Below are 27,603 nucleotides of genomic sequence, written 5' to 3' on the forward strand. Positions count from 1 at the left end.
CAAAAGCTTCCAAGAAAGTTTCCATGAATGCTGGTGCCTGGGATATCCAAAAGGTGAGGAATTTACAGGTAGATACTATTTCCACCAGAAAAAGTGCTACTGAAGGTAAGTAACCTGTTCTTTTTGGCTGAAGTTCAGTTAATGCCATTCTCTAATTTACATAACCTGCTCTGTACTTCAATTCCAGTGCACTTGTATTCTTAGTCATCTGTTTACTTGGTAGCAAATTTCCATGTATTACTCTCCATTGTGCTTGCATTATGTATCCTCATTTTTCATTTCGCTTTTTTTTAGAGACTCTACCCACTCCTCCTCCAGGTAAGAGGATTCCTGTTTCATTTTACACATCTGCATGAGGTTAAAAGATTTCTCCACTTTCAGAAGGTAGAGAAGTGAGCACATTTTGAACGGAGTCCTCAGTTTCAGACCACTGCCATGGTGCCTAATATTTCAGGCACAAGAGAGATTTAATAAATGTACCACTGCTATATGTGATCTGGGCACCTATATTGTAAAGTCAATGTCACTAAGGGGCCCTTCTGATAGATACATCTGCCGTGTGGATTCCTCACCTTGTGAATATCCCCTTGCGTTAGCAACATTCGGAAATTCTTTTTGTAGCTTTGCGCCGACGTGGACTTGGACGTCATAGAGACACGGCATTGCACGCAACTCCGCTGACGTCACCGATGCCTACATTAGGCCCACGCCGGCGTGATGACATCAGTTCCCTTTTTTCCGCGTCGTCGACGCTAACGGTTTTCTGGGATTGTCTGTAGCCTTTGCTGTAACTTTGTTACTTGCTATTTTTTTCTAGTCTCTTTGTCTTCTCTCATTTGACATGACCTCGAAGACCGGGTTTAAAGCCTGCGGAGAATGTAACAAGATAATGTCCATCACAGATCCACATGAATGCTGTTTGTGGTGTCTGAGCTCCGACCACGACGTTGAGGACTGCCAATCCTGCAGGAAGATGACACCAAAGGCCCTCCGGGAAAGAGAGGCAAAACTTCTTGTTGCCAAGTTTAAAGAAGGAAAGGAGAAGAAGAAATCAAGATCGCGAACTCGACGCTCGAAGTCAAGATCTCGATCGAGGTTGCGATCGGATTCGTCCTCGGCCCATGCTTCAAGATCCTCAAAAAAGAAGCATAAAAAGAGAACCCATGAATCCCGACATCGATCTAGGAAGGAATCGGGTTCCAAGCCGAAGTCGCAGGTGAAGCTGGTCGAGAAGGTGGTAGTATCTTCGGCTTCGGAAGAACAGGATGCCGAGGTTGAGGCGTCGCATGCGAATTCGCCGAGTTCGCCGAAGCAGAAAGCTGTTCCATCTCCAGACCCATCCCATCCTTCAGGTCGGGAGGATGAAGGTGAGGAGGAGGAAGTTGGAGAGGGAGAGGCTCAGCTGCCCGAAGGTCGTACGACTCCGGTGCACCAGCCCGAAGAGGAGATCGACGTAGTTTCGACTCCGGGCCCTCAAGAGCAACCTGGGGGTTCGTACCCAGCCTTCCCGGCTCCAGGTCAGGATCCTACGCATTTCCTGAATGCGATGTTCGGAATTTATTCAAGGGCTATGTATCCCTCTGGGGCTCCTGCTGGTCCCATGGGTCCGATGGCATATGGTCTGGGTGTTCCTCAATCCTATGCACCTGCGCCTTTTATGCCCTTTATGCCGGCTCCAACGCCGCATTGGCATTATCCGACTCCGGTGAGGCCTTCGACTCCGATGCCATCGACGCCGAGATCGATGACTCCGATTCCTTCAACGCCAGTTCCATCAACTTTGAAGCCGAACCCTGAGCGACGTCGTGGATCTCTACCTCGTCGGGTTCGACGCCGGCTCCGGCTCCGTCGGAGTCGATTGCGGATCCGACGGCTTCGAATGTGAAGCAAAGATCAAGGCGTGAAGCCCAGAGGTTGATGGAGGAAGAAAGATATCGAGAGGAAAATCTGGAGGAAGGCGAACTACAGGAGTCTGAGGACCCTTTTGAGGACCTAACTGTAGCTAGTGGCCTAGAACTGTCACCTGAATGGGACCTTGTTTCCGTTTCTGATGAGCCCTCAAGGGATGTGACGCCTTATCATGTAGTGATAAAGAAGGCTGCAGGTTTGTTGAACATTGCTCTACCAACTGCAGAATTTAAATCTAATCTGCTCACAGAGGTCCTTCACTCTCCTTCATCAGTGACTGAACCGTTGCTACCTTTTAATGATGCCTTAAAGGATTCAATTTTAGAGATTTGGAAAAATCCTGTATCAGCTCCTGCTGTATCTAGGGCTGTAGCTAGGAGGTATAGGGCAGTCCTGAAGACCCGGAATTTTTAACCTCTCATCCTCTGCCGGAGAGTTTGGTGGTGCAGGCTGCCTGTTCCAAAAGATCTACGGGTGCATTTCCGCAGGTCCCAGCAGAAAAGGAGTCGAGAAAGCAGGATCAGGCTGCTAAAAAGATTTTCTCGTCTGCCAGTATGGCTTTGAAGAGCACAAACACAACCTGCTTGATGGGGCGTTATATCCACGCTCTTATGGACACTGTGAAACAGTTGGTGCCCAAGATACCTGAGGAGGATAGAAAAGACTTCCAAGAGGTAATCTCTGATACTCAAGCTGCAGCAAGGCAGGTTATTCAAAGTGGATTGGACACAGCGGACTCTGTGGTGAGGGTCATGGGTTCTTCCGTAGCGACAAGAAGAGCTGCGTGGCTGAAGTCAAGTGAGTTTTCCACAGATGTCCAGGCGGCATTAATGGATCTTCCATTTGACGGGTCTGGATTGTTTGGAAAAAAACAGACACTGCTTTGGAATGCTTTAAAGACAGCAGGGCGACAGCAAAGTCGATGGGCCTTCAGACCAGGGGCACTTTTGGAAGACGTTCAAGAGGATTTAGCAAATCTTCTTTTCGAACCTATAAGTCAACCCAGCAGCAGTCACAGCAGCAGCAAAACACATTATATAGATCTTATAGAGGCAAGCAAAGGGCCCGAGCTCGGGCCGTAACGCTTCCTCCTCTTCCTCCTCTTCCCCATCCCAGCCCCCAGCCACCGCAGCAAAGCAGCCCTAGATCCACCATTCCGGATCATGTGGGCCCAGTCGGGGGCCGGCTTACCCATTTTCTACAAAATTGGGAATTGATAACATCGGATCTTTGGGTTCTCAATCTTGTAGAGAATGGGTATGCTCTTCACTTTCGGGAGTTTCCCCCAAATTATCCTCCTTGCCAGGGTTATTGTTCGGAGGACCACCTGCTTCTCCTGCAGGAAGAAGTCCTGGCACTGTTTTGAAAAGGTGCGATAGAGGTGGTTCCAGAGCAGGAGAGGGGTCAGGGATGCTACTCCCGGTATTTCCTGATCCCCAAAAAGGATGGCAGGCTTCGGCCAATTCTGGATCTTGAACCTTTACCTGAAACAGGAAAAGTTCAAGATGCTCTCTCTTGCACAGGTTCTTCAAGCGCTGCTGGAAGAAGACTGGATGGTGTCGATTGTAGGAGAGTAGGGTCTGCAATCCTATGATCACCCAGATTTTTGCTTTTTGCTTCACTGGTTTACGACTTTCCCTGGCTGTGGGCCTGCTAATCAGACCCACAGCCTAGCTGTTCTCTCTACTCCAAATTGTACCCAGGTACTGAATTGGCACTGGGCCCTCTCAAGTCCCTGTACCCAGGGCTGAGGTGCACCCAGAAGTCTCCCAGGGGCTGCAGCATGTATTATGCCACCCCTGGGCTGACTAACTAAATCAGACACAACTGGCTGCTTGACAGCTGGGGCAGAGTGGTGTACTCACCCTCTGCTGTAGATATAGTATTCCTATATCTAAACCTAAATGGACACACAGATCTCCTATCAGTCACTCCTATGGCAGGCCTTAACAATCCTGAAGGCAGAGTGCTTGGAATCGTGTGAGATGGTGCTCTGGCATGAGCTGAGCCTGTCTGCGGCTTTCGGGATCCATCCCTTAGCCGTTTCCATGATATCGCATACCATATACTCTTAAGTGCATTATAATCCTCGCGGTTATATGCCAACTCTGGTATCGCTTTATCAAAACATGTCGAGTAAGGTGTCATACGAATTGGAATACTAACCCCTCGCCAATTCTGGCGACGGGGTTAGCATTCCACCCTTCTAGAGGGACACGACATGTATGTAACCTGTAACCCCGGTTAAAGTCAGACAGAGCCTTAGCTCCACAAAATGGATGCTGCCACCGAGACACAAGTCTGCCCTCCTGCTGCTGGGAGTCCTCCCAGCCCAGGAGGCAAGGACAAAGGGTTTCCTGCCAGGGGCGGTGCCAGCACCGTCCCAGACAGGATTTTGTGTATCCTAGGTAGGCAGGGCTTTAGAGGAAGGTGACTGCAAGTGGCACCCCGGTGCTCACTGTGCATAGGCCGGCTGAAACCAGTTCCAGGGGCACTCCAGCCCCTGGCCTGGGGAAAGCCCGCCAAAGGAGAGGGGTGTAACCACCCCCCTCCTAGTCCCACCCATAGGGCAGGACTTAGTCGCGTGCCAGCCCCTTTTTGCAGGATAAAGGTAGGACCTGGCCCCCTTCCAAATCAGATCATCTTTGAATCCTGAAACTACTTTCCACGAAAGGAACTCAAGACTTCTTCCCAAGATTCTCCCTTGTGACTAAGGAGTATTCACCCTGCAGCAGCAGGCACCAACCAAGCATCGCGGTTTGTTGCCAGTCTCTCCTTCGGATCAAGACTGCTCCAGCACGACGAGAACCGGCTTCCCTGGCACCTCTGACCTCAACCTACATCATCAGCCCAGCTGTGATCCGTGGGTGTGACGAGACCTCGAGGGACCGGCCATCTTCAGAACTGCACGACGCTTGTCCAGCACGACCACCGAGTGACCCTCGACCGAGTGCTTTGGGGTAAGAGAAGCCCCGACCCTGAGCAGCTCCAGCACCGAAGTTCAGCCCCCCTGCATCCACGAGATCTGCGTGGGGCCCTTCTGCTCTTTGCTGCCAACCGCGTTGTCCAGGTCGCTTGCCCGTTGGCTAGTGGCCCTCTCACGAGGCTCCACGACGACAACCACTGCTGGTCTGGTTGCTCCAGACTAGCCCTTGCTCCCCTCCAAAAGAGGAGCACCCTGGACCCTCCTGGTCCACTCAAGACGCCATTTTAGGTCCACTGCGTGGGCCTTGCATTTGCCAAGACTTGTTGCCCAATCCTGGGTCCAGCGACGTCGACAGCAAGTACCTTCGTGGGACAGCTCGCGCCTCCATCCTGGTCGCCGACAACGCCTCCTGGTCCGAGAGACTGCAGAGCCCAGCAGCGCCCACTCACCTGGCTGAGGTGACTTCGTCCGGTGCCATCCTGGTGCCCACTCAAATCACTGGCTAGTGATTCAGAACTTGGTCCCCTCTGCTTACAGGTTTTCTTCTTCCCTGATCCAGGCTTGGATCACTCCGAACTTTCTTCACTGGTCGCCTGCCAGCAACTCTTTCTTCAGGCTCCTGGATCTTCAACGAGGGTTTCCGACGCAACTTCAACCCTATGCAGCCGCAGCCCCTGGGCTAGGTAACCTGAGTACTCCGGTGCTCCAGCATAGTCCAACACCCTAAGTGTTCGGATCCACTCTTGTTTTCGACCCACCTAGTCGGGTTCGCCCGAGAACAGTAACTTTGCAACTGCTAGCCTCCATAGACTTTTTCCCGCCTTACGCGTGAGAGTTCCCACTCTGCACACGACGTCCACAGGCCTCCTGCATCTAATCCCAGTGTTTAGAATTGTAGGCCTAGCGATTCCTGAGTCTAGAAAAGTACTACTTACCTGCTAGCAAGTTCGCATTCCACTTACTGTGTATATGGTTTTTCGTGCCCCTAGGGCATCTGTGTAAATTGTGCGACTTAAAGTATTTTCTTAAGAGTTTTGTTGTGTGCTTAGCTCCCTGACTCATAAAGAGTTCAGGGTAGTCTTGTTATAAATACATATCTGTTTATTTTCATAACAACTTGTGTGGTGTCCTTTCACTTGGTGTTCAAGGGGTAATGTGATGGTAAAACAGTTGGCTTAACACGCCCTCTAGAGTCTTAGCCTTAGACTGCTCGTATCCATGCTACTAGGATAGCTGGTCTATAAGGTTGACTTACAACCAATCATCAATAAGGGTTGTTTGGACTGATACATAGTGATCACTAGAATAGTGAGCACTGCATATCAGGCCAACTTCTCACATTGGTGAGCAGCGGTTGGGATTTGAGCTTGCTGTTTGTTTTACCACACATATCCTAAGAATATCATTTGAAAGATCACTTAAGTACTAAGGTACATATAACTTAGCTTAGAATACTCTGAGTTCTACTGAACCAGCTGTTGTAGCTCCTAGGGCCTAGCACACCCTAAACTACAACTCTAGCAAGGGATCAGTAGGCAAACATATAGTGTAGGTAAGTGCACCACTTACACCTCACTAGAAAAGCATGTCTACCCAGGGAGAGTCTACTGAGACTCCCCTTGTGGATCTTGACCCTCCACAGGTCAAGTCAAGATATGCAGCTCTCAGTTTCCAGGAGATGAGACAAGTGTGTACCTCCAGGAAACTGAAACAGGGGTCTAACCCCACCATTCCCTTTCTGATAGGTCTCTTAGAGACATATGATGCGAGAAAGATTTCTCAGCTAGATGGGAATATGCCAGCCTTAGAGGGTACCACTGGGGATCCAGACCTCCACAACACTGTAAATGCAGTTGAGGAGGAGGAGCCTGAGGAACTCTCTGGGGATGAGACAGACAAAGGTCTTGAGGTAGTCAGAAGGCTAACTAGGGCCAACATAGACTTGCTTGGGCTAGGATCTGGGGGACCCCCAGTACTGACCCTAAGTAGGCCTAACCTTGGAGTTAGGAGAGATAGATCTCTTTCTAGGGACTCCAATAGATCTCTGCACTCTAATGCCTCTTCTCAGAGGAGAAGGAACTCTCCACAGAGGAGATTGACTTCCCCTCAGAGAATAGAGCATGAAGCCAGAATGAGACAGGCTGCTCTGAGGATTGAAAGAGAAGAACTTGCCCTGGCCAAAGAAAAGCTTGCCTTTGCTAGAGAGCAGCAGATGAGTGGGATAGTTCCCACTGGTGGCAGCAATCTCCCAAGAGATAGAGAGAAGGGTTTAGACACTAAACACCTGACAAAAATAGTGCCCCCCTTTAAGCAAGGGGATGACATCCAGAAATGGATGGCTGCTTTGGAGAGGGCCTGCACTGTGCAGGGCATTCCCCAAAGTCAGTGGGCAGCTATACTGTGGCTCTCCTTTGATGGCAAAGGTAGAGATAAGCTCCTCACTACAAGAGTGGAGGATGCTAACAATTACCAGGTCCTGAAGAATACACTGGTTGATGGGTTTGGTTTAACCACTGAGCAGTACAGGTTGCTGTTCAGAGACACACAGAAAACTCAGTCTCAGGACTGGTCTGACTTTGTGGATAGTGCCACTAAGGCTTTGGAGGGCTGGTTGCTGGGTAGCAAGGTTACTGATTACACAGGATTGTATAATCTGATGATGAGAGAACAAATTTTAAATAATTGTCAGAACCAGTTGTTGCACCAGCACCTTGTTGATTCAGATCTGACCTCTCCCCAAGAATTGGGAAAGAAGGCAGACAAATGGGTCAGAACAAGGATCAAGCAGAACCAGAACCAGAACCAGGGTGGTCAGAAGAAAGCAGACCAGAAGGGTAATACTAAGAGTGAACAAAATGACCAGAAGTCTTCAACAGGTCCCCAACAAACCAAAGAGGGTGGGGGTCAGGCTTCACAGCAGAAAAAGAAGACTCAAGAAGGCCAGTCAAAAAGGTGGTGCCAGTACTGTAAAAGTAAGTCTCACTGGTTTAGTGAGTGCACCAAAAGAGGAGGGCAAACCTCTACCACTACAGCCCCTAAGGCAACTGCACCCCCTAGTACAGTCAGTAGTGGTAGTGCACCTCCCAAGGGATTAGTTGGGTTAACCTTGGGAACTGAGGAGTCTGACAACTTAGTTGGCACACTCACTCAAGCTGTCCTTGTCTGTACAGGGGATATGGATATGTCCCCTGATGTAAGTCCCAATACTTTGGGCAAATACAGGCAGACACCTTTAATAAATGGCAAAATGGCTCAGGCCTATAGGGACACTTGTGCCAGTGTCACCATGGTGACACCTAACTTTGTGGACCCTGGACAGATCATGCCAGGTACAGATTTCCTGGTGACCAATGCCAGCAACGTCACTACCAGTCATAGTATGGCGATTGTTGCTTTCTCCTGGGGAGGGGTAAGTGGCCAAAAGAAAGTTGTGGTTAGTTCAGACCTCCCAGTGGATTGTTTGGAGGGCAATGATTTGGAGTCATCACAATGGTCAGAAGTGGAGCAGAGGACTCACATGGAAATGTTAGGCTTGCCAGCACATGTGCTTGCTGTGACTAGGTCACAGGCCAGAAGATGCCCCACTGAACAGGTGCTGGATCCTGGAAGAAAGGACCAGACACCTTCCAAGAAGAAGAGCGGTAAGGGTAAGGCTTTGCCTTCCCCCTTGCCCCAGGTTGAGGATCAAGTCTCTGAGGAGGCTGATCTGAGAGAGCTGAGGGAAACTGAGCCTAAAGAGCTTGAACTTGATCAAGTTGAGTTTCTGGGCTCAGGGGGACCCTCCAGGGAAGACCTGGGGAAGGCACAGTTAGACTGCCCCTCCCTTGAACCCCTCAGACAGCAGGCTGCTGCTGAGGCTGCAGGGAATGCCACAGGTGCCCACAGGGTATACTGGGAAGATGGACTCCTGTACTCTGAGTCAAGAGACCCCAAGCCTGGTGCAACCAGGAGGCTGGTCATCCCCTTGTCTCTGAGAGGTTTCCTTCTCACCTTGGCCCATGAGATTCCCCTTGCAGGTCACTTAGGTCAGACAAAGACTTGGGACAGACTTGTCTCACACTTTCACCGGCCCCACATGAATGAGAATACCAAGGAGTTTTGTCGCTCCTGTGTCACTTGCCAAGCCAGTGGTAAGTCAGGTGGCACAACAAAGGCCCCCCTCATACCACTACCTGTGGTGGGGGTTCCCTTTGAAAGAGTAGGGATTGACATTGTTGGTCCAATGGAACCCCAGACAGCATCAGGGCACAAGTTTATACTGGTGGTGGTGGACCATGCCACCAGGTATCCTGAAGCTATTCCACTTAGGACCACTACAGCCCCTGTAGTGGCAAGGGCCCTAGTTGGAGTGTTCTCCAGAGTGGGCTTCCCTAAGGAGGTTGTTTCTGACAGAGGTGCAAACTTCATGTCAGGATATCTGACTGCAATGTGGAAGGAATGTGGTGTTAACTACAAGTTCACCACACCCTATCATCCACAGTGCAATGGGCTTGTTGAGAGATTCAACAGGACCCTCAAAGGGATGATTCATGGACTACCTGAAAAGCTCAGGCGTAGATGGTATGTCCTGATACCCTGCCTCTTGTTTGCTTACAGAGAGGTCCCACAGAAGGGGGTTGGCTACAGCCCTTTTGAACTTCTGTATGGTCATCCTGTAAGAGGACCCCAGTGTTTGGTGAAGGAAGGATGGGAGAGACCTCTCAAAAAGCCTGCAACCAACATAGTGGACTATGTACTTGGTCTCCGCTCCAGGATGGCTGAATACATGGAGAAGGCATCTAAAAACCTAGAGGCCAGCCAAGAACTCCAAAAAGCTTGGCATGACCAGAAGGCTGTCTTGACTGTATACCAGCCTGGACAGAAGGTGTGGGTACTGGAGCCAGTGGCCCCAGCAGCCCTCAAAGACAAATGGTCTGGGCCCCACACCATCATTGAGCAAAAGGGAGAGGTCACCTACCTGGTGGACCTTGGAACCCCCAGGAGCCCCCTCAGGGTGCTCCATGTGAACAGGCTCAAGGCATATGTCGACAGGAAGGACATGAGCTTGCTCATGGCCACAGATTTGAATTTGAATTTAAAAGGCTTGTATAGCGCATTGTACACCATTACGGTTTCTTGGCGCTTTAGCGGCTTGCAATAAAACAGAGATAGGACAATTAGAGTGGGAAGGCCTGAGTAAACAGAAAAGTTTTCAGTCCCTTGCGAAAAAGGGAATATTGTTTTAAATTTCGGAGGTGATCCGGCAGGGAGTTCCAGAATACCGGAGCCAGGAAGGAGAAGTTGGAACCTCCCCATTTTTTCCTGGTGAAACGGGGGACTTGCAGTAGGGCCCGATCCGACGAACGAAGGTGTCTGACGGGAACGTAGTTGGTTAGAAGGGAGGAAATGAAGGCCGGGGCCATTCCTTGTCGTGCCTGAAAGACCATGCACCCCATCTTGAAAAGCGACCGCTGCCGGACAGGCAGCCAGTGCAGTTCCTTCAACAGAGGTGTAACATGATGGAACCGGGGAAGGCCATACACCAGCCGAGCTGCTTGGTTCTGCACAAGCTGGAGTTTACGGAGGCTGTATGCCGGAATGCCGTTGTAGAGGGCATTGGCATAGTCTAGCCGGGAGATGACCAAGGCAGACATAATGAGTTTGAGTGCCAGAGGGGAAAAAAAACGGGAAACAGTGCGGATAGTTCGAAGCATAAGAAAACAAGAAGAGACAACAGCACCAACCTGTGAGTGAAGAGTGAGCTGGTGGTTAATTTTTATGCCCAATGTTTTTACCGTAGAAGAAGGAAGGGGGGAGGTACCGAGAGTGAGGGGCCAAAAAGAAGAGTTCCAGGGACTGGAGGAGCCACCAGTAAGCACCAACTCAGTTTTATCCGGATTGAGCTTCAGATGATTGTGGCTCATCCAGTCCCTGATAAAAATCATAATAGACTGAAAATTGGAGATAGCGTGGGGGGAAGAAGAAAAGTCGAAAACCAGCTGGAGGTCGTCCGCATAATTATACACCGCGACCTCCCGCTGCTGAAGTGCAAAGATCAGAGGATAGATGTAAAGATTAAACAATAAAGGGGAAAGAGAGGAACCTTGGGGAACACCACAAGTGATCTTCACAGGGTCTGCCGTGAACTCTCCCAGCCGGACCGCCTGTGTGCGATCCCGCAGGAAGGACGAGAGCCACACTAGTGCTGACCCCCCGATTCCCGCCGCTCCGATACGTGAAAGCAAGATGGAATGGTCCACCGTATCGAAAGCGGCGGAGAGGTCGAGGAGCACCAGAGCTTGATGTTTATTTTGGTCCCGCCCCTCCCTGAGGGTGTTTAGGGCCGACACCACCACAGACTCGGTAGAGTGTTTGGGACGGAAACCAGCCTGGCAGGATGCCAGGCCTCCCGTGGCCTCAACATGGGAGCTAAGCACCGCGGCAACATGCCGCTCAAGCACCTTGCCCAAGTACGGCAGCAAAGAGATTGGCCGGTAGTTGGAAGAAATAGCTGAGTCGGCCCCTGGTTTTTTTAAGATGGGCACAATAGAAGCTACTTTAAGGGCCGGGGTCACAATTCCCTGTGAGAGGGAACTGTTTAAGAAAATGATCGGGGGCTGTGTGCAGACCGAGAAGATTTGCTGCAGGATACGGGACAGGAGGAAGAGAGTGACCCTCTCCCAGACCTGCTCACTCAGAATCCTGATGATGGATCAGTAGATGGTGTTGTCTTTTGTGGCAGCCTCTCTGAACATCAGCAACAGGATTGCAGGCAAGTTCTGCAATCCTTCAGACATATGTTCTCTCTGACACCCAGTCAAACTGATTGGTGTACCCATGAAGTGGACACTGGAGACAGTCTGCCTGTCAAGAGTAAAATCTACAGACAGCCTGATCATGTCAGAGACTGCATCAAAACAGAAGTGCAGAAAATGTTGGAGTTGGGAGTCATTGAGCCCTCAGATAGCCCTTGGGCTAGCCCAGTAGTTCTAGTGCCAAAACCTCACACCCAGGGTGGTAAGAGAGAGATGAGGTTTTGCGTAGACTACAGAGGCCTCAATGCAGTCACTAAGACTGATGCCCACCCAATACCAAGGGCAGATGAACTTATAGATAGATTGGCTTCTGCCAACTACTTAAGCACATTTGACCTGACAGCTGGGTATTGGCAAATCAGGTTAGCTGAGGAAGCCAGGCCCAAGACAGCATTTTTTACCCCTGGTGGACATTATCAGTTTGTGGTAATGCCCTTTGGGTTGAAAAATGCACCTGCCACCTTCCAAAGGCTGGTGAATCAAGTTCTCACTGGGATGGATGACTTCTGTGCAGCATATCTGGACGATATTGCTGTCTTTAGCTCCACCTGGGAGGATCACCTGGTCCACCTGAGGAAAGTGTTAGAGGCCCTGCAAAAGGCAGGCCTCACTATCAAGGCCACTAAGTGCCAGATAGGGCAGACACAGGTTGTATACCTGGGCCACCTTGTAGGTGGAGGCCAGGTTCAGCCCTTGGAGAGTAAGATACAGGCCATCAAGGACTGGGCTCCTCCAATCACCCAGACTCAGGTTCGAGCTTTCTTGGGCCTGACTGGGTACTATAGGAAATTTGTCAGAAATTATGGGTCCATAGTGACCCCCCTTAATGACCTGACAAGTAAGAAGATGCCAAAGAAAGTTCAGTGGACAGCAAGCTGTCAGAAAGCATTCGATGACCTAAAGCAGGCCATGTGCACAGCACCTATCCTAAAGAGTCCAGACTTCTCCAAACCATTCATTGTCCAAACAGATGCTTCTGAGTTGGGTGTGGGAGCTGTTCTATCTCAGCTGAATTTTGATGGCAACGACCAGCCAATTGCTTTCATTAGCAGGAGGCTGACCCCCAGAGAGAAAAATTGGTCAGCTATTGAGAGGGAGGCCTTTGCTGTGGTTTGGGCCCTGAAGAAGCTGAGGTCCTACTTGTTTGGGACCCACTTCACAGTTCAGACCGACCACAAGCCCCTCTTATGGCTAAGTCAGATGAAGGGTGAAAACCCCAAACTACTTAGGTGGTCCATTTCCCTACAGGGGATGGATTTTACAGTGGAGCACAGACCTGGTACTGATCATGGCAATGCTGATGGGCTCTCCAGGTATTTCCACTTAGAGCAAGAAGACTCACCTGGTCAAGGTTAGTTTATTGTCCCAAAGTTTGGGGGGGGGTCATGTAGGAGAGTAGGGTCTGCAATCCTATGATCACCCAGATTTTTGCTTTTTGCTTCACTGGTTTACGACTTTCCCTGGCTGTGGGCCTGCTAATCAGACCCACAGCCTAGCTGTTCTCTCTACTCCAAATTGTACCCAGGTACTGAATTGGCACTGGGCCCTCTCAAGTCCCTGTACCCAGGGCTGAGGTGCACCCAGAAGTCTCCCAGGGGCTGCAGCATGTATTATGCCACCCCTGGGCTGACTAACTAAATCAGACACAACTGGCTGCTTGACAGCTGGGGCAGAGTGGTGTATTCACCCTCTGCTGTAGATATAGTATTCCTATATCTAAACCTAAATGGACACACAGATCTCCTATCAGTCACTCCTATGGCAGGCCTTAACAATCCTGAAGGCAGAGTGCTTGGAATCGTGTGAGATGGTGCTCTGGCATGAGCTGAGCCTGTTTGTGGCTTTCGGGATCCATCCCTTAGCTGTTTCCATGATATCGCATACCATATACTCTTAAGTGCATTATAATCCTCGCGGTTATATGCCAACTCTGGTATCGCTTTATCAAAACATGTCGAGTAAGGTGTCATACGAATTGGAATACTAACCCCTCGCCAATTCTGGCGACGGGGTTAGCATTCCACCCTTCTAGAGGGACACGACATGTATGTAACCTGTAACCCCGGTTAAAGTCAGACAGAGCCTTAGCTCCACAAAATGGATGCTGCCACCGAGACACAAGTCTGCCCTCCTGCTGCTGGGAGTCCTCCCAGCCCAGGAGGCAAGGACAAAGGGTTTCCTGCCAGGGGCGGTGCCAGCACCGTCCCAGACAGGATTTTGTGTATCCTAGGTAGGCAGGGCTTTAGAGGAAGGTGACTGCAAGTGGCACCCCGGTGCTCACTGTGCATAGGCCGGCTGAAACCAGTTCCAGGGGCACTCCAGCCCCTGGCCTGGGGAAAGCCCGCCAAAGGAGAGGGGTGTAACCACCCCCCTCCTAGTCCCACCCATAGGGCAGGACTTAGTCGCGTGCCAGCCCCTTTTTGCAGGATAAAGGTAGGACCTGGCCCCCTTCCAAATCAGATCATCTTTGAATCCTGAAACTACTTTCCACGAAAGGAACTCAAGACTTCTTCCCAAGATTCTCCCTTGTGACCAAGGAGTAGTCACCCTGCAGCAGCAGGCACCAACCAAGCATCGCGGTTTGTTGCCAGTCTCTCCTTCGGATCAAGACTGCTCCAGCACGACGAGAACCGGCTTCCCTGGCACCTCTGACCTCAACCTACATCATCAGCCCAGCTGTGATCCGTGGGTGGGACGAGACCTCGAGGGACCGGCCATCTTCAGAACTGCACGACGCTTGTCCAGCACGACCACCGAGTGACCCTCGACCGAGTGCTTTGGGGTAAGAGAAGCCCCGACCCTGAACAGCTCCAGCACCGAAGTTCAGCCCCCCTGCATCCACGAGATCTGCGTGGGGCCCTTCTGCTCTTTGCTGCCAACCGCGTTGTCCAGGTCGCTTGCCCGTTGGCTAGTGGCCCTCTCACGACGCTCCACGACGACAACCACTGCTGGTCTGGTTGCTCCAGACTAGCCCTTGCTCCCCTCCAAAAGAGGAGCACCCTGGACCCTCCTGGTCCACTCAAGACGCCATTTTAGGTCCACCGCGTGGGCCTTGCATTTGCCAAGACTTGTTGCCCAATCCTGGGTCCAGCGACGTCGACAGCAAGTACCTTTGTGGGACAGCTCGCACCTCCATCCTGGTCGCCGACAACGCCTCCTGGTCCGAGAGACTGCAGAGCCCAGCAGCGCCCACTCACCTGGCTGAGGTGACTTCGTCCGGTGCCATCCTGGTGCCCACTCAAATCACTGGCTAGTGATTCAGAACTTGGTCCCCTCTGCTTACAGGTTTTCTTTTTCCCTGATCCAGGCTTGGATCACTCCGAACTTTCTTCACTGGTCGCCTGCCAGCAACTCTTTCTTCAGGCTCCTGGATCTTCAACGAGGGTTTCCGACGCAACTTCAACCCTATGCAGCCGCAGCCCCTGGGCTAGGTAACCTGAGTACTCCGGTGCTCCAGCATAGTCCAACACCCTAAGTGTTCGGATCCACTCTTGTTTTCGACCCACCTAGTCGGGTTCGCCCGAGAACAGTAACTTTGCAACTGCTAGCCTCCATAGACTTTTTCCCGCCTTACGCGTGAGAGTTCCCACTCTGCACACGACGTCCACAGGCCTCCTGCATCTAATCCCAGTGTTTAGAATTGTAGGCCTAGCGATTCCTGAGTCTAGAAAAGTACTACTTACCTGCTAGCAAGTTCGCATTCCACTTACTGTGTATATGGTTTTTCGTGCCCCTAGGGCATCTGTGTAAATTGTGCGACTTAAAGTATTTTCTTAAGAGTTTTGTTGTGTGCTTAGCTCCCTGACTCATAAAGAGTTCAGGGTAGTCTTGTTATAAATAAATATCTGTTTATTTTCATAACAACTTGTGTGGTGTCCTTTCACTTGGTGTTCAAGGGGTAATGTGATGGTAAAACAGTTGGCTTAACACACCCTCTAGAGTCTTAGCCTTAGACTGCTCGTATCCATGCTACTAGGATAGCTGGTCTATAAGGTTGACTTACAACCAATCATCAATAAGGGTTGTTTGGACTGATACATAGTGATCACTAGAATAGTGAGCACTGCATATCAGGCCAACTTCTCACATCGATCGACTTGCAGGATGCGTATTTTCATATTCCCATCTTGAAGTCGCACAGAAAGTATCTCCATTTTACGGTTGGGTCGCAACACTACCAGTTTGCGGTCCTTCCGTTTGGTCTTACTACTGCACCTCGAGTCTTCACCAAGGTGATGGCAGTGGTGGCAGCACATCTCAGGAGGTCGGGTGTACATGTATTTCCGTATCTGGACGACTGGTTGATCAAAGCGAAGTCGCCGGAGAAGGTGCTCCATCATCTGCAAGAGACAACTCAGTTGTTGCACAAGTTGGGTTTTTCGATAAATGTACCCAAGTCTCAACTGGTGCCCTCCCAGCGCAACCTGTTCATAGGTGCGGTACTGGACACTACTGTTTGTCGTGCATTCCCTCCACCTCAAAGGATTCGCGACATTCAGGTAATGATTCCTTTGTTCTACAATGGAGCGGTCGTTCCAGTCTTGAAGGTTTTTCGTCTGCTCGGTCTGATGGCTTCTTGCATTCTGTTGGTCAACCATGCACGCTGGCATATGAGGGCACTCCAGTGGTGCCTCCACAGGCAGTGGTATCAGCACAACAGAGATCTCAGGGAGTCAGTGAGGATCTCCTGAGAAGCTGCAGCGGATCTGTCTTGGTGGAGTGTAGAAGGCAATCTGTCGAAAGGAAAGCCTTTTCAACTTCCTCCATCGGTGGCCACGGTAATAACGGATGCATCCACTCTCGGGTGGGGTGCTCATCTGGGGGACCTGGAGGTCAATGGTCTTTGGTCTACAGAGGAAAGGTTGCTTCACATCAACCTTCTAGAATTGCGGGCAATACGTCTGGCGCTCAAGGCCTTCATCCCTTCCCTTTGCGGTCAGTCGGTTCAGGTCCTGACGGACAACACGACCGCGATGTGGTACATCAACAAGCAGGGAGGAGTGGGGTCGCAGTGTCTCTGCAGAGATGCTCTGCGTCTCTTGTCCTGGGTTCACGACCATCAGATTTGTCTGATGGCAAATCATCTGGCCGGAGTTCAGAACGTTTGTGCAGACAGTCTCAGTCGGCAGTTCTCTGCCGACCACGAGTGGAGGCTTCACCCGGAGGTTGTTCACGGCATCTTTCAGATGTGAGGGACTCCTCGGGTGGATCTGTTCGCCACTCACGAGAATGCTCACTGCCTGTCATTCTGCAGTCTCCAGTATCCGATGCAAGGAGCCTTGGGGGACGCGTTTCAGTTGAGTTGGAACTCGCAACTCCTTTACGCGTTTCCTCCCATACCTTTGATTCCTCGGGTTCTGAGTAAAATTCGCCAAGACCGGGCCCAAGTCATATTAGTCGCCCCGGATTGACCAAGAAGGGTGTGGTACTCAGACCTTCTCCACCTCTCCTCTCACCCGCCTCTCCGTCTCCCTCACAGGGCAAATCTCCTCTCCCAGATGGAGTGGCAGGTTCTACATCCCCACCTCCAGACCTTCCACCTTCATGCCTGGAGATTGAACGGGGCAACCTGGGTTCTTTTTCTCTCCCGCCTGACGGGGTGGATGTCATCTTGTCAGCCAGGCGTGACTCCACTAAGTCCATCTATTCTTATAGGTGGTCAAAATTTGTCGCTTGGTGTGGGGAGAAATCTATAGACCCTTTGAGAGCCCATTTGTTTGATGTTCTCCAGTTTGCCCTTTTTCTGGCGCAACAGGGGCTTGCTGTTGCCACAGTCAAGGGCTATCTTTCAGCGCTGTCTGCATTTCTCTGTTTGCCTGACCAACCATCTCTTTTTAAATCTCCTGTGGTTTTAAGGTTTTTGAAGGGCCTCACGAATAAGTTCCCACCTACTCCTTTTATTGTGCCTCAGTGGGACTTAAATCTTGTTTTGACTTTTCTGATGGGTGCTCCTTTTGAGCCTCTTCTCAAATGTCCTATGAGGCTTTTGACTCTTAAGACAGTTTTCCTCGTTGCAATAACCACGGCAAGGAGGGTAAGTGAGCTTCAAGCTCTTAGTTCCAAGCCCCCTTTCTTGTCCATTCATGCTGATCGAATGGTTCTTAGGACCAGGGCTGCTTTTCTGCCTAAGGTGGTGACTCCTTTCCACCTTGGTCAATCTGTTACCCTCCCTACCTTTTATTCTCCCCCACACCCTTCCAAGGAGGAGGAGAGATTACACCGTCTGGACCCCAAGAGGGTGGTGTCTTGTTATCTGGACATGAGGTACTGAAATTCTGAACCCGTTTCATGCTAGTCGTCGTATCATGACGATTTTGGTATCAGTGGACCGAAAATGGCGAGTGTAAGATGTACGAGTGTTTTCGTCATATTCGAGTGACGAGATCATCAGGAAATCAGGGATTCCATTCTGAACCATCGGGTTCCATTTTGTGTGCGGCAGCCATTTTGTGGTTGCCCTCACATAGGCCAATGACTAAGGCCTACCGAGTCCTTGGGACACGTACACCTTTAGCTGACTTCTGTGTGACCTGGGCAAGCTGACTCCATTGCCCGAAGCCAAACCTGCTCAGCCAGTTTCTTTCCCAGTGGCCGATCGAGATTAGGGATCAAGCCACAGCATACCATAAACCCTTTATTGCACACAACTATGTCTAATCTTACTCACACCTGTCTCTGCTCCCTTCTTTATGACCTGTTTTACGATGAGGAGGTACCCGTTTTTATTAGGGGTCCGCCTGATTTACCTGATGGAGAATGGTGGGCTGGACAAACTGAAAAATGGGCTTGTCATCATGATGCTGCATTTGCTTTGTTGTGAAATTATGTGAACGGTCAACTGTAAATAAGGAATGTTTTGCCTGAAGCATAATATTTGGTATAAAAGGGATGACTAGCTTTGTAAAGTTGAGCAGTCTCCTGAGAACATACACTGTGTTGTACTTCTAGGATATCTGTTACTGGTTGCAGCCAATAAATTTGATCTTTGACGTCACCAAGAAGTTTCTGCGTTTCTGTAGTCTGAGACAGGAGAATCCGAAGTCTTTGGATGTGTCCCCTGGCACCGCTGGGTTCTAAATAACCCGGTACTTCAGTTGGCGCCCAACGTGGGGCGATTTCAGCGGTACCGGTCCAAGCCTGAGGTTCGAGAGGAGCTTCGTGTGAAAACTCTGGAGGAAGGCCAGCCACTTCATCGACCCCTGTATGTCGTCGTGGTCCGAAACTCTTTGCTACGAGGTTCCCCGCTTTTCGACGGCTACGAAGGACTGCTGCCCTGACTATCGCCCTGTTTTGGACCCTTTTTGATATGTAGAGCGAGACGATAGACAAGTCTTCTGGTGACGTCATCGATACCTCAGTTAAGTATGAGTGGAGTGTCTCCCAGTCCTTAGTTTTGGGTATCCCCTTGGGATCTTTGATTTGGAACTTGCAAGTACCAAAGCCGAGGGACTCGTGTATTCACGAGACTATCGTATTTGATATTCCCTTGAAGTTTGAAGCTAGACTAGTGAGCGAAGATGCCTGGTCTTAGCAGACTTGGAAATTTGTTTTGTTGTGGTTGAAATAGGGATTCCCGATTGGAGGACTTGTGTCCGGTTCCTCCGATTGGAACTCCAACGTATGAGCTCTATGTGAAGCATGGCGTGGGCCCAATCACATATAATGAAGTGTGGATCCGATACACTAGGAAGGACGGTGTCCTAAAGTGGCCCCAATATGGTAGTTTTGACACGGAAATCTTAGATAATCTAGAGGTTAGACTTTTTAAGAAGAAAGCCCGGCCGGCGATGTTTGACTCTTTCCACCTATGGCGAAAGGAAGCCAAACAGAAAGAAATTAAATTAGCAAAGAGGAATAAAAGAGAAAAGGGTATCTCGATAATGCAAGCTGCTATGCAGTATAAAGATAACGAAGAAGAACAAGCAAGTGCGCAGTTGCACAGGCAACGTAAAATAGCGATTGATAAATGCTATCCAGTTTTGCCGCTTCTTCAGCAAGATGCAGCAAAGGAACTCGAGAAAGATCCTTTAATGTCACAATGCTATAGCACCTCCGCAGCCCTTAGTGGCGCAACCTCTGGTTGCTTTGCCCCTCGCTATTGCACAGCCGCCAGCCCCTCTTCAGTTGGCTCCTACTGCTATGGTGCAGCCTCCTTAAGGGCCGCCGACTTTGCTACCTACTCCGCCTTTACTTCCTACGACTTTGCATACTGTATCGACTACTTTTTCAGATATTCCTTCTGATACTGCCTCTGCGTCTGCTTTGTCTCATTCTGTTTTTCCTCCTGTTCTTTTGTCGACTTTTCCTTCTGTTCGACAGAGAATGACTGATACTGTTGCTAGTCTTCTATCTCCTTTCTTTGGGCCATCGAGTATGACCCCTGTTTCAACACATAAACGGTTGCGTAGTCAACTGCCTGATTCTAGAGAGCGGGAAATATTGGATAATTTGGCACATAAATGGGTTACTGACCCCCACAAGATATGAGCTAGAATCTGTTATGGATGTCTTCTGTCAATGGGAAGCACCGAAGCAGAGATATGTTTTTGACAAAATGTGTGCTTTTCTTTGTGAAGAATTGGAGGATAATGATTTGGAATCCAATCCGCCTGAGTTGTGCCGTGTACGGTTTGAGTTTGCGAAAGGCACGATTGTGGGTTCCGATGTTGAGAGAGCAGTTGCGACATTGTTGTCGTTTAGGAGTGAGGCTATTTCTCGGTCGTTGTTTGAGCCTGATCCCTCTGTTAGGAGGAAAGTGAGACAGTATCCCATGAGAGAAGTTCCCCCAGTTTGGAAAGAAGGGGACCCAAACGCTAATCCAGTTGTTCTGCCTCATTTTCAGCGTGTTTGGGTACATGTTCCGTGGAAACGTGCTGAAGTTTTGACCCTTAAGCAGACTTTACCTGACCCCCGTAAAAATCCTGCATGGTATTATAAGGAATTGTCACAGACCGCAGACTCATGTATTATGAATTTAGCTGATATAGACATGTTGTTTGGAAATGTGGTTCCACAGCCTTTATGGGGTTTGATTCGTCACATGGATCATGCGCAGGAGTTAGGTGACACATGTGCTAATATTAGTGCTGCGAATGACAGACAAGTAGGCGGTGCTAAACCTGAGCCTTTAGTAGCAGAACTCCCTGGTAAGATCGTTACTTATATGAAGACTTTAATGCCTGCGATGCGTGTAAATTGGGATAAACTGTCTGCGTGTAAACAGAAGAAAGATGAAACTGTGTCCGATTTCCTCACTAGGTTTGAAGAAACGTTTATCGACCACAGTGGTCAAGACATGAGTACTGAAGGTGGTCAACGTTTGTTTGTTGACAAGTTTGTACATAATTTGCTTCCTGAGCTGTGTAAGAAGTTGAAGGATTAAGAGAGTTCTTGGGCCGTTTCCTCTTCAGCACAGATATTGGCTACTGCACAGTACTACGAAAATAGAGATAAGGATGAGAAGGATAGAGCAGATAAGAAAACTAAAGAATTGAAGACGAAGGTTCTTTTACAGCAGGCGTATCCGCCTCGTGGTGGTCAGCGTGACTATCAGCAACCTCAGCAGTTTCAGAGAAACTTGCAAAGGTTTGAGCCTTCTCAACAAGGTTTTCCTGTAGACCCTAATCAGTGTGCATATTGCAAAGAAGAGGGTCATTTTAAAAGTAGCTGCCCTGTTTTGTTACAGCGTATGAATGGTGTTTCTAGCGCAAGAGGTCGAGGTGTTCCACAAGCTCCTAGAGGTAGAGGACATGGAGGTTTTCCGCAGAACACGCGTCCCTTTCCTCCACAAAATTCAATGAATAGTTTTGATCAGCAGAATAACGCGTCTGGTAGGACGACTCAGTACTATGCTGATGACTACTATGCAGAAGGTGAGAATATGGAAGGTGACGATTGCTAGGACAGCCGTAGACAAAGAGAGGGAGTTGTTTCAGTTCCAGTAGATCAGAGTGGACCTTACGTTGAGGTGATTACATCAGGTGTGTCAGGGCCTTTTCTGTTGGATACTGGTGCTATGAAGAGTTCTATTATGCACTCTAAACTCCCTGGCGCACCTTTGTCTGGCGAGACAAATGTTTCAGTAGGTTCTTCTGGCGGCCCGGTTAGGAACCCGATTTCTAGTCCTATGTCTCTTTCTGTTGGACCTTGTGAATTCGAAGCATCCCTTATTCTGACGACAGGTTGTGGTGAGAACTTGTTAGGATTGGACCTGTTGAAAAGTTTGTATGCAACATTGTATTGTTCTCCTTCGGGAGTACAACTTACACTGGGTAGGAAAGTGGTCTCCTCAATGTATTTGTCGAAGGATAAACTTCCGACAGAATTGTTTTCTCTTCCTGATTCTATTTGGGCTACTGGTCCTAATGATGTGGGTCTTTTGGAAATACCGCCATATGTTGTGACGTTGAAAGCGAATGTTAAAATACCACGCATTCCCCAATACAAGATTTCTAGTGAAGGTGAAAGGGCGTTGCTAGCGATCATTCATGACCTGATTGAGAAAGATGTAATTGAAGAAACAAGAGGTAACGTTTGCAATAGCCCTGTTTTGCCTGTCTTAAAATGAACTGACTCTTCTCAGCCACCCGTTTACAGGTTTGTGATCGACCTTAGAGAGGTGAATAAAATATTTGTGCCACAATTTCCTGTTGTTCCTGATATCACTGCCTTATTAACTATGATTCCAGCTTCAGCCACTTGGTTCTCGGTCATTGATTTGAAGAATGCTTTCTTCAGCATCCCGATTGCCGAGGAGAGCAGGGATATTTTCGGCTTCTGTTTAGGAGGTCGAAGCTTCCGATTCAAACGCGCTCCTCAAGGCTATTGTGAGAGTCCATCAATATATAGTCAGGCTTTGAAAACGCAGCTTGATGCGATTGTTTTACTTGATGGTGCTGCTCTTATTCAGTACGTCGACGATTTGTTAGTCGCTGCAGATACTGAGGAAATTTGTAAAGAAGCCACCTTGTCGTTGTTGCGTCATTTGTCTGATCTGCATCATAAAGCGTCTCTTTCTAAATTACAGTATTGTCGACAAGAAGTGACCTACTTAGGCCATCTCTTATCGAAGGAGGGAAGAAAATTGACCCCAGAAAGAATTCAAGCGATTGCAAAATTGAGTGTGCCAATTACACAGAGAGAAGTGCGTGCTTTCTTGGGTATCACGTCATATTGCAGACAATGGATACCGAACTTTTCCCTGTTGGCCAAACCTTTGGTGGCATTAACTTGCAAAGATACACCAAATCCCCTCCCGTGGTCTGATGATTGTCAAAAAAGTTTTTCGGAATTGCGCGATGCATTGTGTTCGGCTCCTGTGTTGGGTACCCCCGACTACAGTAAACCCTTTACACTGTATGTCCACGAGAAAGAAGGATGTGCGTTGTCAGTGTTGACACAGTCTTTTGGGGACAAGCAGCGTCCATGTGCGTATTCTCGTCGACTTTGGATCCGGTAGCTAGAGCGCTGCCGAGTTGCTTGAAAGCCACGGCGGCAGCAGCTGTTTCTATTCGACAGTCTGCTGGTTTGGTGATGAATAATACATTGATTGTAATGGTTCCACATGCAGTGGACACTTTGCTAAACAGGACCAAGACACAGCACTTAACTAGTGCTCGATTGTCAGGTTATGAGTTGATACTTTTTGCGAGTCATGTGCACATAAAGAGATGCAACACGTTGAATCCAGCCACGTTGTTGCCGATTGTAGCAGAGACAGATGTTTCTCAACAGCATGTTGGTTTTCTCAGGACAGAAGAGGAAACGAAAGGGAGAGTAGATCTTAGGGACACTCCTCTTGTGAAGTGTGATGGTACCTTATGGGTGGATGGTTCATGCTTCAAGCTTCCGAATGGTGATACGACTGCGGCATATGCTGTTACGACTTTGCATACGATTGTTGAAGCTGCACGTATCCCACATAATTCAGCTCAAGCAGCAGAGTTGATTTCACTTACGAGAGCGTGTGTATTATCGAAAGGAATGAAAGTGACCATATATACTGACAGCCAGTATGCGTTGGGTGTGGCTCATAGTTTTGGACGATTGTGGAAAGAGCATGGGTTTCTGACTTCGCATGGAGCCAAGATACAGCATGGTCAGTTGGTGAATGAGCTTCTCGAGTCACTTACTTTGCCGTTGCAAGTTGCGATTGTGAAATGCAGTGCACATAAGAAGGTTACCGATGATGTTGGTCGCGGTAATGCGTTTGCTGATGAAGTTGCGAAAGAAACAGCAAGAGATGTGATGAGTCGAATGTATGTTGCGGGCCCTGCAAGATGGATTGGTGACGTTGGAATGTGGGAAGATACGATAGAGAGTGTGAAGTCTATTCAAGCTGAAGCTACAGAGAAAGAGTTGAGTGTGTGGAGAGAGAGTACGGTTAAATTAGACTCGAATGGTTGTTGGGTTGAGTTGTCAGAGCATCAGCGATGGTTGCTACCCGATGCATACGTGCTTGCAGTGGTTACAATGGCGCATGGAATGGCTCACATCAGTGTGAAAGGGATCTGTAAGTTGTTGGCTCCAGTATGGAAAAATGCTGGAATCCCTAAGTGTGCAGAGAAGGTGGTCAAGAATTGTATGGTTTGTCTGAAATACAATCCTGATAAGGGAACTCCAACTCCAGCTGGTCATTTTGCTCTTCCAACGTATCCGTTCGAGGTTTTGCAGCTAGATTTCATCCACATGGAGAGGTGCAACAACTTGAAATACGTACTCGTTGTTGTTTGTGCCTTTTCGAGATGGGTAGAAGCATATCCCCTGAAAGATAATACTGCCTTATCCACAGCTAAAGCCCTTGTCAAAGAGTTTTTCCCTAGTTTTGGTTTGCAGAGAATGGTCTGGAGCGATAATGGGAGTGAGTTTGTGGGTCGAGTGATGAAGAGAGTATGTGAAGGGCTAGGAGTGCGCCAAAAGTTCCACGCTGCAAACCACCCCCAATCAGCTGGACTAGTAGAGTGCTACAATGGCACTCTAAAACTGAAACTGGCCAAGATACAAGGGAGCTCTGGTCTTAAATGGCCTGATGCGTTGACATTAGCACTTTTATCGACAAGAATTACCGTGCATTCACGAGTGGGACTTAGTCCATATGAGATTGTGTTTGGTCGCCCGGCCAACATATGGGGAGTGCCGAGGCCGACAAAATTCAGCGAGATTGAACACCCTGTACTAATTGATTACTTGTATGATTTGACGGCTAAATTGCGTATTTTACACCAACAGGTTCACGATACTTTGCCTCAGGCTTCTGAAGATCCAGGACATGTCATCGATCCTGGCTCATGGGTGTTGATCAAACACTTCCAGCGGACAAAGAACGATCAGCCCCGCTGGATCGGCCCATACTTGGTACTTTTGTCCACAAGATCTGCAGTGCGAGTGCAAGGAAAAACGAACTGGATCCACGGCGTACACTGTAAGAGGGTCCCTTTGCCTCTGCCGTACAACCGGTGGGTCCAGGAGGGTATTGCAGATTCTGAAACTGAGACTGTGCCTCGTTTTCTGCCTTTTAGCGATGCACGTTTAATTGGGACAAATTCTGAGCGTGAAAGCGACTATCTTCTGTAAGAAGCTGTGCCATCTGCAGTTCGATTGGACACTACTGAGCCTGACCTGTTCTTTCATGATGAGACATTACCAGGAAAAAGCCGCTATAATTTGAGGCCGAGAACTATGGACAAATAAATAAATTCCTTTTCTTTGCTATTTTTGAAAGTGCAGCTCTCTCATCTGAGAAACTATTTTGATTTTTGTTTTTTTCGAACCACCATCCGGGTTCAGCTGTAGGGTCGCGGCGTCAAGTCTTTGGAGTGCAAGCCAAAGACACAAGGTCGACGGTTCTGGTTGGTCCTTGGGAGTTCCCTGGACTGACAGAGGCATTCCTTAGCACGGAACACCCTACCCCCGCGAGCAGCAAGGTTAGAGGATGTAGTTTTTCGAGATGGAGAGACCTGCCAAAGAGATGAATTTCAGAGCCAAAATGTGTACAATGATGACTAGAAAACGTTTTTTGATATTATGCATTTTCATGTTGCTTAGTGTAATGATGTTTTAATAGGATATGTTTTATTCTCTTTTCGAGTGACGTTTGCACCCACTACACAGCCCATACCTCCTTCTACTGTTTCCTCGCATTCTTTTCACCCTCTACCTGAACATGAGTCTGTTAGAAGATTAGAGTTTACCAATAACTCCTTCGTTCAGCTTCTGCACCAACACCAATTAGTAGTGAACACGACTAACTGTTGGGTGTGTGGTCTTATGCCTCATACTACTGATAAAGGTATCCCTTATCTGGTCCTGCCATTCAGCTACAATGGTTCTGTATGGGCATACAGAATGATGTTCATCTATGCTCGTGAAGTCCACCCCCTACGTTCTGTGAAGGATAATCCAAAGAATAGTGCTCTAGTTAAGGGAATAGTCGATATGATTAAGGGAGCTAGTTCCTATGAGGCTATCCCGAAAGATGAGACACTAGCGTATATTGGATGGAACGTGACTGGATATGGAGCGAGCCTGAGTGAGAACCAGCGAGCAAAAAGATCCTCCCCGATTTGGATTGTACCCCATCAGGGTCATCTATGTCTGCAAGGTAATGGCAAGAATCCAAGAGCTCAGTTAGGGAAGAGTATCTGCACTGAGACGTATGTTTTTGCGTCCCAGACTTTCCCATCGTTCCTAGCAGCTAAGGGTACCTATTTCATCTGTTATGATAGAGCATACACATGGTTTCCCCCTGACTTCTCGGGCACATGTTTTGTCTCGTTCCTGTTGCCTCCCACCTACACAGCTGCGGCAGATTACCACAAGACAAGGGTAGTTAGAGGTGTCTTCAGTAAGGAAGATTATGCAGGACAGGAATTGGGAGATTTCTTGAAGGGTTTTCTGCCGTTTTGGGGACCTATGGTTAACAGCAGGAACATACGACAATTGACAAGGGTGGTTGAGTCCACCGTAGTTGAAACTGCCGGTGCCCTTAGTAACTTGACTGCTGAGCTCCAATCGGATCGTCTTATGACTCTCCAGAACAGAGTTGCGTTAGATGTCATACTTGCAGACCGAGGTGGGGTATGTAAAGTGAACCAATCAAGTTGCTGTGTTTTCATTCCAGATAATGCTCCGACAGTGTACCAGGCCATTTCCAAACTGCATAAGATCTCCGAATCTATACATGTGGATAAAGGAGATTGGTCACTGATGGGATGGTTCTGGGAACTGTTATCCACCTGGGGATGGAAGATTCTGATGGTCATTGGGATGATCCTAGAAAATTCTTTTCCTGTTCTGTCTGTGCGTACAGTGTGCTCCTACTATATGTGGCCTGTTTGCTACATTGTGTGTAAGGAAACCTGTATCAAGAGACATGCTAAGTAATAGGATGATGCTACAGCAACATCTCGATGACCTAATGAGTATAGACCTGGACTCAGACTGACATGGGTTTAGGTTATTGCCTATGTAAGGGCAAAAGGAGGGTCTGAGGTACTGAAATTCTGAACCCGTTTCATGCTAGTCATCGTATCATGACGATTTTGGTATCAGTGGACCGAAAATGGCGAGTGTAAGATGTTCGAGTGCTTTCGTCATATTCGAGTGACGAGATCAACAGGAAATCGGGGATTCCATTCTGAACCCTCGGGTTCCATTTTGTGTGTGGCAGCCATTTTGTGGTTGCCCTCACATAGGCCAATGACTAAGGCCTACCGAGTCCTTGGGACACGTACACCTTTAGCTGACTTCTGTGTGACCTGGGCAAGCTGACTCCATTGCCCGAAGCCAAACCTGCTCAGCCAGTTTCTTTCCCAGTGGCCGATCGAGATTAGGGATCAAGCCACAGCATACCATAAACCCTTTATTGCACACAACTATGTCTAATCTTACTCACACCTGTCTCTGCTCCCTTCTTTATGACCTGTTTTACGATGAGGAGGTACCCGTTTTTATTAGGGGTCCGCCTGATTTACCTGA

General features: G+C 48.9%; 1 protein-coding gene across 1 annotated transcript in view; it reads left to right on the plus strand.

Moving 5' to 3' along the window:
* LOC144768685 (uncharacterized) overlaps positions 1-27,603 on the plus strand; it is a 9,047,330-nt gene that overhangs the window by 7,890,010 nt on the left and 1,129,717 nt on the right. The window contains exon 61 of the mRNA XM_078652515.1: positions 295-318. Coding sequence (XP_078508641.1) covers positions 295-318 — 24 coding nt within the window. The remainder of the gene's footprint in view (positions 1-294; positions 319-27,603) is intronic.

This window comes from Lissotriton helveticus, chromosome 7 (genome assembly GCF_964261635.1).
Source record: "Lissotriton helveticus chromosome 7, aLisHel1.1, whole genome shotgun sequence".
NCBI classification, from domain to species: domain Eukaryota; kingdom Metazoa; phylum Chordata; class Amphibia; order Caudata; family Salamandridae; genus Lissotriton; species Lissotriton helveticus.